Source organism: Eptesicus fuscus, chromosome 9 (genome assembly GCF_027574615.1).
Source record: "Eptesicus fuscus isolate TK198812 chromosome 9, DD_ASM_mEF_20220401, whole genome shotgun sequence".
NCBI classification, from domain to species: Eukaryota; Metazoa; Chordata; class Mammalia; order Chiroptera; family Vespertilionidae; genus Eptesicus; species Eptesicus fuscus.
The window spans coordinates 71,769,107-71,782,189 of record NC_072481.1 but is presented as its reverse complement, the minus strand read 5'-3'; the positions used below and the strand labels follow the sequence as shown (position 1 = coordinate 71,782,189).

The following is a 13,083-nucleotide window of genomic DNA, read 5'->3' as shown; positions in this document are numbered from 1 at the left end:
TTTTGACTAAAAATGTTTAAGCAGTTTTAAAACACTTTACAACTTTGGGTTACTAATATGACACTTGTTTAAAGTAAATTTTTTTGTTGATGAGATAAATGAATTGTTTTATTTAGAACTTGATATGTCTTTAATTTTTATAACCACCCTTTTACCAATGACAACAACCAGTTCTCTAATTTATTAAACTGAAAGCTGTCAAAATTAATCAGAATGACTTCATTAAATAAGCTGCAAAAGTGATGTTAGGTTAATAGTCTTCTCAATTAGTGATGTGTAAAAGAACTGCCAAAATAAGGCACTTGACTGTTTTGGGTTTCTTTTTATTGGGAAGACTTAATGAAAGTGCTTTAAAAATTGTCCTACATTCATTTTAGAAATTATCTACACAGTTAAGGGCAATGTTAGATAGGTTTGAAACTAGTTTAAGTATTGAAATTACATTCTCAAGTAATTTGAGATAAAAAAGATTATTCAATAAAGGAACTTTAAAAACTATAAAAGAAGTATTAGGACACTAATAATCAGAAGTAGAGAAACAATCATAGAACTCCAACTTTGATTTCAGTTTTATATAATCTTGCCTTAATTTCATATGCTTGGAGTTTTTTTGTTTGTTTTGTTTTTGGGTTTGTTTTTTTAAGGTACTGCTTTAGAGACAAGTTTTAAAAAAACATTGATATTTTCCAATTAAAACACTGCAACAATCTGGAGTTAACCATTTTTGCTTCTATAAAAATTATTTAAAACTTTATAAATTTATAAGCTCATTTTCATTCTGCAAATAGTTATATTTCATCCCTCATATGCCACATACTGTGCTGTGAACAGAAAACAAATGGTTAGCAAACAGATGTGGTCTTGATTTCCTTGAGATTATCATCTAAATAGGAAAGTTCATGAAAAGTATAAGATACTATAAAGTATCTCTAATAGGAGATTCTGCTCTAGTTTGGTGGTGGTGGTGGTGATTATAGGGGCAGAGGTGGTCCAGGAAGGTTTCTTTGAGGAAGTGATCTTTGAGCTGAGATTAGAATGAGTAAACAAAGGGAAAGGAATAGTCTGGCAAATGGAACTGTATAGAGATTGGATACTGAATTAAACAGTCAGTGTTTTTTAAAGTTCTAGGGTCATGGACCCATTATGAGTGTGAAACCAATTTGGTGGGTTAAAACCAGCATTTTAAAAAATGGAGTAGAATAGAGATCATCTGAGTCTATCGCCTGGCTCCTTAGCCAGATCTGTTTTCTGTATTCCTATACATAACACCACATAAAAACATAACATGCTTAATGTGTGTAGTGGCCCATAATATAAAATTATTTTTTACTGTGGGTCACAGTAAACAAACACTGTTGGAAGAATGAGAAGCAAGTGTGTGTGGCAGGAGTGTTGAGAGTGTTGACTAGGAATCTTGACTCCAGAGGACATTGCAGAGGTATTTAGGACCCATACATATCTCATGCTGAGCCTTGTAGTGCAAGGTAGCTCCTTACTCATCCTTTGGAAGAGTTTTGAGCAGAGACATGACATGATGAGATTCATGTTCTGAAAAGTATACTCAACAATTTGGAGTGGGAAAAGAATGATGTGGACAGATCCTTAGGAAATTAGTGACAGTAGCTCAGACAAAAAATGATAGTAATTCACCTAGAGTGGTAGTAGAGATAGAAGTGGATAACTTAAAAATAGATTAGGAAGAAAAATATAGAGTTAGGTGAGGTATATGAAAGAGTAAATGATACAATAATATATCTTACACGTGACCTGGAAATGAATATTACATAAAACTTGTGTAAATTTTATAGAAGTCCCTAGTAGTTCTTCCGTTTTGAAAGTATCCAAATATTCAAGCCAGAATATTTGAAAAATGCTTTAATGATGATGTTTGAGATAATTTAATTCCACAAGTCATTTACTTTTTGATTCCAAGAGATACAAACAAAATTAGGACTTTTTCTTCTGGAAAGGTAAAATGAAAACATGAATCAGAAACAAAAAGTTTTATTGAGTTCCAATTATGTGCTAGGATTAGGTGTTTTATCATATGAGGTCTTTTTAAAAATATATATTTTTATTGATTTTTAGAGGGAGAGATAAAGGGGAAACATCAAGTGGCTGCCTCCTGAGTGTCCCCTACCTGGGATAGAGCATGCAACCCGGGCATGTGGGCATGTGTCCTGACCAGGAATTGAACCAGCAACCCCTAGGTGCATGGGGTTGCTGATTCCCAACCAACTGAGCACACTGGCCAGGACGTCATATGAAGTCTTTTAATTTTGTGTTTCCTTTTAGTCCTAAAAAACACAGCCTGTAAGCAAATTGTTACAGGTAACACATTTAGAAAGGCTATTAATCATCTCTTTACTTTGGGAATAACATTCTGACAACACCTACCTCATGAGATTATAAGAATTAAAAGACAATAGTATAGAAGCGTCCATCCAACACATAGAGGGATTTTGAAAACAGGTTTTTATTTTTTCAAAACTCCTATTTCATCTTTATTTTTGAAGGTGATGTCATGGAGGGAGATATGTCCTTCCACTAAATGACACTTCAGGATAACTTTTTAAAATTACAAAAATTCTATACCAGGCGTTAAGATCATGGATTTAGATGACAAGGCAGTTCTGGGTTTAAGTACCAGTTCATTATTTATCAGCTAAGAGCCCAGATAAATTAACCTCCAAACCTCAGGTTCTTTAACATCTACACTAATAAAAGAGAAAGATGCAAATTGACCATACCTTCACGACGCCCACCAGCCAATCAGGAGTGAGTATGCAAATTAACCCAACAAAGATGGCATGTTAATTTACATACACAGGCGCCGAGCAGCTGGGGGCGGCACGCAGGCGTTCCCCACTGCCCCAGCTGCTCCGGGCCTCTGGACAGTGTGGGAAGGTGGAAAGGCAGCTCCGGGCCGGAGCAAAGGCGGTGCCAGCAGCCAGGGGAAGGAAGGCCCATTCTTGCATGAATCTTCATGCATCGGGCCTCTAGTGTGAAATGAAGATGATAGTAGTTTGCATATAATAAAGTTGTCAAGATTGCTGGCACTTAATAAATAGAAGCTGCTAATATTAGTAGTTGTAGAGTGCAGTGTTTGTGGTGGTTGGTTTTAATGTAATACTGAGGTGGGCTTTGGGCTATTTGTGAAAACCTAGTAGAATGTTCCCCCTGGTTGATGTGGTATTTGTGTTTTTCTTTTTTTTCTCACCCCTTTAAGGATTTCAGTTTTTCTGACTGATATATGAAAGGATGATTGCTCACAAACAGAAAAAGACAAAGAAAAAACATGTTTTGTCATCAGGCCAGCTCTCTACTGATGTTACAACTTCTGAAATGGGGCTCAAGTCTGTAAGTTCCAACTCCATTTTTGACCCGGATTACATCAAGGAGTTGGTGAATGATATCAGGAAGTTCTCCCATATGCTATTGTATTTGAAAGAAGCTATTCTTTCAGGTTTGTCAACTATTTTCTCTTAGCATACTTACTGGATAGTTTGTAAAATTTTAAATGCCAGCCTAGTTACAGATAAGTGTGTACACAGTGGTAGAAATAGGTTATTCTTCTATAATTATTATAGCCCCCCTCCTCAAACGTTTGATGTTTACAGTGTAAACTATTTTATAATCAGATACATTATAGGAATTTTGGTAATTGTGAGGGAATAAGAATACAAAAAACAAAAATAGGTCTTGGGTTCTTAACAGGTGGGCCCACTTGACATAGGAAATTTTAGATCATTGGAATTTTAACCTTCTTAATAGTAACAGTATATTGAGTGGTCTTTAATAACCAGACTTATGTTTACCATTTACATTGTTGATACTTCTGCCTAGGTTTTGTTTTCCATATTGTTCCTAATATCTAATCTAAAAATCACTGCATTTGAGTGAAACTTTTTTCTCAAACTTAATTCTGTTTTGTTGTTCTTCAGTTTGCTTCTTCAATTAAGGGAGAATCAAGAATTTATTCTCTGTCTAGTTACCAGTAGATATGAATAGTAGAGCACCAGACTTGATTCTTCAAAGATAAAGAGCTATACACATCATAGTACCTAAGTCTTTCAACTTTTAGTGCCTCTTTGATATACAAATTTGATGGCAATGATAATAAAGATACAGCTTCTGTTCTCCTGTGATAAGTAGCACCTAATTTCTATGTTTGTAAATGGTTTGTCTGGATGTGGAAAATGAAGATACCTAGTGTTACTATAAGAGACCTCCAGGTGTTTCCAGACATTTGTAAGATTCCAATAAATATTTTCTGTGTATATAAGTTAAATATTTATTTTTTTGATAAACAGAAACTAAAACCATACCTTGTTTTAAATATTGACTTAAGAGTGTATTCTATCCTAACTCTAATTTTTCAGGTTGAAATGCCCAAAATAACTGCAGTTGAATTGTAGCCCCAAAATTTTAGTATTTGAATTTTCTTTAAAACAACAATTACGGAAGTCATTCTTTTGAGACTATATATGTGTGTATGTGTATATGTGTATATATTTTTATTACTTTTAATTTGTTAGTAGACAGTTGAGAGATTAGGAAGAAAGAGAATTAAAAGCTGATCTTAAGTGAAAAAAGAAGAAAATGGTAATACGTATAAGATAGCCAAAAGAGACTACCCCTTGAGATAAAAGTATGTGTATGAAATATATTTTTCATGGAAATTTAATATTAAAAAGCTGTAAGGTTACTATCCTTTTAATAAGAAAATCAGTACTTCAGAATTTAAATACTCAATTATATTACTGATAATAAAGCTTGCCATTTATGGCTGGTAAATTACTTGAAAAATGTAAAATAACTCTTTTGGATAACCAACTCCCATTAGAAAGCAATGGTCAGAGAATTTTCATTATTTACCTTTGGATTGATTTTAATGCTTGGTTCTTCAATCATAGTTAAAAGGATATATGTATGCCATCTCAGAATAAATCTTGGATTTGACAAGAATTTGTTTTTCTGCCTTTGGATCATTATCAAAATCTGGAAATACACTATTTAGTTTATTTGAGTTGATAGAACCTTTTTTGTCTGTTTTCCTTAAACAAGGAAGTATCTATACTAATAAAAGTATGTATAACATGCTAATTAGACCAGACATCTTCCGGACGTCCTTCTGGATAAAGCCACAGTGGCGGGAGCCGAGGCAGAGGTCTTTAGGGGCGATCAGGCCAGCAGGGGAGAGCGGGTAGGGGCAATCAGGCCAGCAGGGGAGAGCTGTTAGGGGCGATCAGGCTGGCAGGGGAGAGCAGTTAGGGGCGATCAGGCCGGCAGGCAGAGGCGGTTAGGGGTGGTCAGGCAGGCAGGCAGGCAGGTGAGCAGTTAGTAGCCAGCGGTCCCAGATTGTGAGAGGGATGTCTGACTGGCAGTCGGACATCCCCCAAGGGGTCCCGGATTGGAGAGGGTGCAGGCCGGACTGAGGGACCCCCTCTACCCCCATGCATAAATTTCGTGCACCGGGCCTCTAGTGTGTAACATATAAATTAACCTCATTATAAATAAGAAGAACTACATAATATGCTTGCTTTTAATATTGGTCATGGTTTTCAGCCTGTTAGAGTATCAGACTATTCTTTATCTAATAAAATTATTACAAGAAATATAATCTTCAGGAAAGCAGGTAAAACATTTAAAATTCTCTAACTCTTTAAGGTGATATTATTACATATGTCTCTATACATAGAATAGACATAGTCCATTCTTTTGTGTTCTGGGTATTGAGAAATATCCCTAGACTTCTACTATTCTTTATTTTTTTTAATTTTTTTTAATTGATTTTTTACAGAGAGGAAGGGAGAGGGATAGAGAGCTAGAAACATCGATGAGAGAGAAACATCGATTAGCTGCCTCCTGCACACCCCCCACCGGGGATGTGCCCGCAACCAAGATACATGCCCTTGACCGGAATTGATCCTGGGACCTTTCAGTCCGCAGGCCAACGCTCTATCCACTGAGCCAAACCGGTTTCGGCAACTTCCGCTATTCTTTAGTACCATCATAGTTGTAAATTATGGCCAGACAGCAAAGAGCTGTTTCACTGTTTTTCTTTTGTAGTGATGGAGCCTTGTCAGTGGCCTTGCCAATATTTTGTCTTTGCCTCCCTAACACGTTAAGCGCCCAGCCTGTTTTGTCTTCCGGACGGAAAGTATAGTGTCAGTCACCAGTGACTGACTGCGCTTAATGTGTTAAGAGGAAGGATGGCAAATTTTTGTCATTGTTTATGATCTTTTAATTCATATCAGTTGGCTGTTAAACAGCTAAAAGGTTAGCTTTTAAGAACATAGAATGTAGGTATATAGTTAAATCACCTTTTGGTGTGATTTGAATGCCATATTCTTTATATACTTTACTTGTCATGAAGCAATGATGTCCAAACCACTTGACTATTGCTTCAGGTGTTCAGTCATATTGTTGAGGCTAGACTTTACCTTTTACAGAGTACTTTTATATACAAACAGTATTGAGTCACACAGTCCCCACAAAGACAGGTACTTTTAGCTCCATTTCACAGATGAGTTGTATGTATAACATACGTTATGTGATTTCATCAACCCCTTAATGCTGGTAAATAGTGGTTTCGTTTGGAATCCAGAGGTCACGAATGCAGAATGATGTTTCTTTCCATTCTGTCTAACCTGCTTCACATGGCAGGTACTCTGTAGAGAAACACTGTTCAGTTTTCATATTTCATTAGCCAATTCTGTTTTCACTGGGGATTATCCAGGTCTGCACTATCCAATATGGTAGCCTCTAGACATGTGACTACTTAACTTTAAACAAGTAAATTTAATTAAAATAAAGAATTCAGCTTCTCAGTTGCCGTGGCCACATTTCAAGTGCTTTTTAATCACAGCATTTTGGACAGTGAAGTTATAAAAATTTCCGTCATTGCAGAAATTTGTATTGAACAGTGCTGGTACAGACATTTGGTCTTCATCAGTCTTGAGAAATTGAGATGAATTCTTGTTCTATAAATATTTTTGATTTCTATAGCATTAAAAGGAAACCTAGAAAATTGTTATGGGAGCAAATTTGAGAAAAATTTACCTAGAAATAGGTACGCTTGGGGTCTGTTTGGATTCTTCTTCCTTAAGTTGCCTTTAGAGGGTGTAGTTTTCATGCCCTCCTTTGATTTGAACAAGCAGATCAATTTCCAGTCAGGTTATACAACTTGGTTGAATAAGTAGTAAGGGATATGACAGAAAGAGTTCTGGAAAGAAAACACATGATTTAGGTTCTAGGCCTAGGTTTTTTACTGACTAGTTTTGGAATATGGCTTAAGTCATTTAACCTTTTGCACTTGGATGTCGAGTGTGACTCGACACGGTTAGCATCAGTAGCAGGAGTCGAGAAAAAAGCAAGTGAGTGCAAAGGGTTAATAATTTTTAAGAATAAAGTACTTATAACAGATGCTATCAGTTTTATAATTCTGTGATTCAAAATTTGATTCGAGTTGGAGATTCTACATTGTTTTGAATATTGACAGTTCATGGCTGAAGAAGACAGCTAAGTATTTGTTTTCAAAGTACATAGTGCATTTTAGGGGGCATCCACATCCTACTATTCTATAGGATTTTTAAAATGTGAGTTTTATGATAATTACTAGAGGCCTGGTGCACCAAATTTGTGCACGGGGGTCGGGGGGGTTCCCCTCAGTCCAACCTGCACCCTCTCCAATCCGGGACTCCTTGGGGGATGTCCGATTGCCGGTTTAGGTCCCAGCAGTCGGACATCCCTCTCACAATCCAGGACCACTTGCTCCTAACTGCTCACCTGCCTGCCTGCCTGCCTGCCTGATCGCCCCTAACTGCCCCCCCTGCCGGCCTGGTCGCTGCCAACTGCCTCCCTGGTCGCTGCCAACTGCCCCCCCTATTCACCCTTCACTGCCCCCCTCTGCTGGCCTGGCCGTCTCTCACTGCCCCTTCCCCCCGCCAGCCTGGTCGCCCCACGCAGCCTGCTGTTTGGTCATTTGGTCGCCCCTCATTGTCCCCCCTGCTGGCCTGGTTGTCTCACACAGCCTGCTGTTCAGTCGTTTGGTCGTCCCTTACTAACCCCCCTGCCGGCCTGGTTGCCCCACACAGCCTGCTGTTCGGTCGTTAATGTGAGGGCATCCTGATCAATTTGCATATTACCCTTTTATTAGTATAGATTTTAAGTGTGATATTTATGAAAATTTTCCAAGTGTGAACGTAAAGCTCATATTGCAGTAGTTGTTGAAGAACTGATTAAGAAAACAGGTGTTTACCAAAGAGCCCCATGTCCTTTAACAGGGTTAAGATATGTTTGCAGTTTGCCTCTACTGTTTTTATTTACAAATAAAAATAGAGAGCTTAATGTGGGAGTTCAGAGGATTGTGAAAACACTTTCTTTGATAGGGCAAGTGATAGTTGTTAATTCTTTTTTTTTATATATATATTTTATTGATTTTTTACAGTGAGGAAGGGAGAGGGATAGAGAGTTAGAAACATCGATGAGAGAGAAACATCGATCAGCTGCCTCTTGCACACCCCCTACTGGGGATGTGCCTGCAACCAAGGTACATGCCCTTGACTGGAATCGAATCTGGGACCCTTCAGTCCATAGGCCGACTCTCTATCCACTGAGCCAAACTGGTTAGGGCCAGAGTTGTTAATTCTTTCTGTCCACTACTTATTTCTAGGAGGAGGTTTCCCTGTAGTCTTATACAAGTAGCAGATGTGGAATTTGAAGTTTAGATCTCTATCCTGTGTTATTAGGGTGCATTATGAATAATTACAGGGGAAAATTTTGCATCTTACGTTAAAATGCTGAAGGCACTGAATTAAACATACGTCCTCTGTGTTTAAATATAACATTACAGATTAATATATGTGCTATGTGCCCTGGCCGGTTTGGTTCAGTGTATAGAGCATTAGCCTGTGGACTGAAGGGTCCTGGGTTCAATTCCGGTCAAAGGCATGTACCTCGGTAGCAGGTTCCTCCTGGCCTGGGCTCTGGTCAGGGCATGTGCAGGAGGCAACCAATCGATGTGTTTCTCTCACATCGATATTTCTCTCTGTCTTTCCCTCTCTCCCTCTCTCTTCCACTCTCTCTCTAAAAATCAATGGAAAAGGAGTGAGGATTAAAATACACACACACACACACACACACACACACACACACACACACACACACACACACACACACACACACTGTAAGTACCAATTCAGGTTTATGGTGTCACCCCTGAGGAATAATGTGTTATGAATTTCAAAGAACAGAATCATAAATCTTCTAGTTTATACAGTAATCTTAAACTGTCTTCATGACACATCTCCCCATTCCCAGGTGGAACACAAAATTTGGGAATTTGAAAAGTGCAAGGCTTTTTAATTGGGCTAGAAGGAATAGTTCAGATTACATATTTTTTCTGGTACTTAGTGCTTTGAAGTCTCCATTGTCATCATAAAATACTAGAGGCCCAGTGCACGAATTTGTGCATGGTGGGGTCCGTAAGCCTGGCCGATGATCAGGGCCAGGGCCGATTGGGGTCTGCTTGCTGGGGGAAGAGACAGGGCACTGGGGGAAGAGACAGGGCATGGGAGGTTGGCCACTGACCCTGAGGAGGGAGCCAGCCCTCAGCCCCCCTGGGAAAGGGGGCGCGTCTGCCACCACTCACCCCTGGTTCCCCATCCTAGCCTGCAGCCCGAAGGCCCTGGTGGGGTCTGGAGAGGAGGCGATGGTTGCCGGGCAGGGCGCAGAAGGATCAGATGCTGGATGCTGGCACCCTGCCACCATGTGGTTCCCCGCCTCCCCCCCTCCTCCTTTCCTCACTGCCTTGCCACCACCGTTGGCCACCAGCCCCAAGGAGGAAGCTGGCCCTCGCCCCCCCCCTGGGAAAGGGGCCACATCCGCCACCCCTCACCCCCAGTTTCCTGTCTGAGCCTGGGGCCAAAGGCCCCGGTGGGGTCAGGAGAGGAGGCGAAGGTCACCGGGCCAGGCGCAGAAGGAACAAACGCTGGATGCTGACGCTGCCGGCTGGCCACGGGAGGTTGGCTTGGGAGCGCAATGACCACCAGGGGGTAGCTTCTGCATTGAGCGCCTGTCCCCTGGTGGTCGGTGTGTGTCATAGCGACTGGTCGACTGATTGTTCTAGTCATTCTGGTCATTTGGTCCTAAAGGTCACTTAGGCTTTTATATATGTAGATATTTGAAGGTCAGCAGTTTAATATTTCTTAGAGTATATTGATTATATGACACTATTTTTAAAATGTATTGTAATAAAAGTTTAGTATTGTGAAAATGGTGTCTTGTTTTTCTGTTTTGTTTTCAAATAGGCTAGAAAGGGAGATAAAGCTATCATTAGTTTCTGATAAAGTAGGTCTCTTTTAAAAAGTGCTTTCTAATTTGAGTGTATCACTTTTATTTTGTAAAAATATAACTGATCTCATAAATGATAGCTTCCAATAAATTCTAGATCCTAAATTTGACAGAACTACTGTATAGTTAGAAGAGAGAGATGTTAACTTTCTAGAGCAAATTTTATTGAACAAAAAGCCTTAAACAACAAATTTAATGCCATTAAGTAATAAGTTTTGTTGAAAGAGGGAAGTTCTGCATAAATTTCCCAAATCTTAATTGAAATCCTGTCTTATGGGTTAACCTATTTTCCCCATGGTGAATATATGGGAGGATGTGTAAATTTATTTCAGACAACTTTCAGTAAATGTTAATTTGACTATTGATGACGATACTTAATTTTTGGCCCCTATAGTGTACCAGAAATTTTGTGAAATATTAGATAATTAAGTTGCAAGGCTTAGACATGCCTTTCTGCTGTGTTCTTTTAGAAGTAAACCTCTCAAGAAGTGATTTCTAATGGGTATAACTTAGGATTGGTTAATGTGAATGTTAATAGGTTATATTTTAGTGCCTAGAAAATATGGATTGAATCTTTGAGGAGTGAAGTATGAAATACAGGTAACTCATTGATGACACATGTGCCAGCTCTTAGGAAATTACTGTCCTCTTCTGTACTTGCCTAGAATGGTTTACTTAACACCACTTAAAATAGTAACTGGCATATTTGATTAGAAGTTAAAGCCTATTAAATTACAGATTGTAGAGTATTATCATTAACTATAACTTCTTTAACCATGTTGATATATATTATAGTGATTAAGAGCACAAATTCTAGAGCTAGAATGCCTAAGGTGGACTCCTCATTCTGCCACTGGGAAAGTTACTTATCTTCCCTGTGCCTCAGTTTCTACTTGTGTTCAAAGGAGTTAATAGTACCTTCCTCATTGGGTTGTTGTGAAGATTAAATGATTTCACAAAAATAAAGCCCTTAGAATAAGTGTTTTAAAATGTCAGCTGTTATTTTTACAGTCCCCAAGAGGCTGGGTAACGAAGGCTGCTATTCATGCTTCACTTTTATCCTGTAAATTCAGAAGTCATTACAGAAAAAAAAGGGAGTTTCCTAGTGATAAGTTCTGAAACATTTTTTCCTCCTTATTTTCATTGCTTTCCCAGAGAGGTTAAGCTGAATTAACAAGACTGATTTTTAAAATTGTCAGGTTTTTTTTAAACCAAGGAAAACACCATGGATATTTACTTAAGTATTTCCATGAAGTGTTTGCAATATAAACACTGTGGTATTGTGTTAATACATGAGAACCAAAAAAGTGGAGCTGGCTAATCTGTTTTCACTTGATAAGCTGAATGAAGCTGAAAATAAATGGCATAAATGAGTGAGACAAATTAAAATTCAGATCACCATATTACTGGGATGGTAGGTAAACAAACATTGGGATACTGGAGTTTTACTATTCTGGATAACTAATGTTAAGATTTTGGTTGAACATTATTATATTCGCATATACAATACCTTTGTGTAATATAAATTAAATTTCATTACATTTACAATGTGGCCACTATAAAATTTAAAAATTAATTTGTATTTAGTTATAGGACTAAATTGAATACTATAATTTAACTTTATAGGTATAGAAATATTTTTATAAAGTATATCTTTAATTATGTTTTTATTTCCAAGAAATTTACTAATTTAGATTTTATATACAAAATGAAATTAATACTTAACTTTCATGTCTCATTTTTACTAGCCAAATTATTGTGGGATCTTGGTATATAAGTCTGTTTGTTATTGAATGTAATTCTGTAGGAAACAAATCTGTTTTCAAAGGCATTTAGTTTGAATGGCTTACAGATTTAATAGTAATGATAGCTGTTTATACTAAGACTATAAATCGGTTTTGTTCCTGCTAATTTATTTGGTATTCACAGCTTTTTTTTTTTTTTACCTTAACTAGGGTAGGCGTTCTTACTAATTCCATTTTACTGATAATTAATCTGAGATGAGAGAAGCGAAGAGTTTTGTATAAGATTATTTCAAGGAGTGTGGCAGATCAAGCATTGGAACCCATATTTCTCGATCTAAATCTGTTGTTTTCTACCATACCAATTAGCCACTTAACCTTTCTTCTCTACTGGGGAAGAATAGTTACTGCTTTGTGCTTTGCTCATTGCTACCATTGGTGGGGAGAGGGAATATTTTGTGTTGCTGAAGGAGCTACTTAAACTCCTTAAAACTTTTTTTAAAAGTTAACTTTCAGCTTAAGAAGCCTTTTGCCTCATAAAAAGAATTTGAGATAGCTTTATTCTTTTATAAGGTAAAAGAACATTTGCTAAAAAATAAAAAAGTCCCAGCTGAAGTATTATCAGGATATAGTGATGTGCTAGTAGTTGACGCTTCTGCTAAAAAATATAGGAAAGTTTATGAATCTTGTAATTAATATTTTCTCTGGTTGTCATGTTCATTTTTGTTGATTAATGGGCTTCAGAAGTGTATTCAATCACAGGAAATTGGAATTATTTATAGGGTAATATGAGTTACTTCTGAAATTTCTTACTAAATAACTCAGTTACTGTTTTTTAGTATTTTGATTTGAAACAACTTCAATATGTGTTTATAAGGGCTTCCTTGTAGGAATAAAGGAACGTTAACTGATAGTTATTGGGATATTTGCAGTGCCTTTTGAGAAGAATCATAGCATAGAATTTTAATGTTAAATATTATTGAGG

At 37.6% G+C, this 13,083-nt stretch overlaps 1 protein-coding gene across 7 annotated transcripts in view; it reads left to right on the top strand.

Annotated features, from left to right (window-relative positions):
• ARHGAP29 (Rho GTPase activating protein 29) overlaps positions 1-13,083 on the top strand; it is an 82,589-nt gene that overhangs the window by 14,733 nt on the left and 54,773 nt on the right. For 5 of the 7 annotated variants that reach the window (XM_054721399.1, XM_028152322.2, XM_028152321.2 and 2 more), the window contains exon 2: positions 3,230-3,466. In XM_054721399.1, coding sequence (XP_054577374.1) covers positions 3,262-3,466 — 205 coding nt within the window. In that variant the 5' untranslated portion in view covers positions 3,230-3,261. The remainder of the gene's footprint in view (positions 1-3,229; positions 3,467-13,083) is intronic. The other 2 variants (XM_054721400.1, XM_054721401.1) reach the window with 1 other exon arrangement.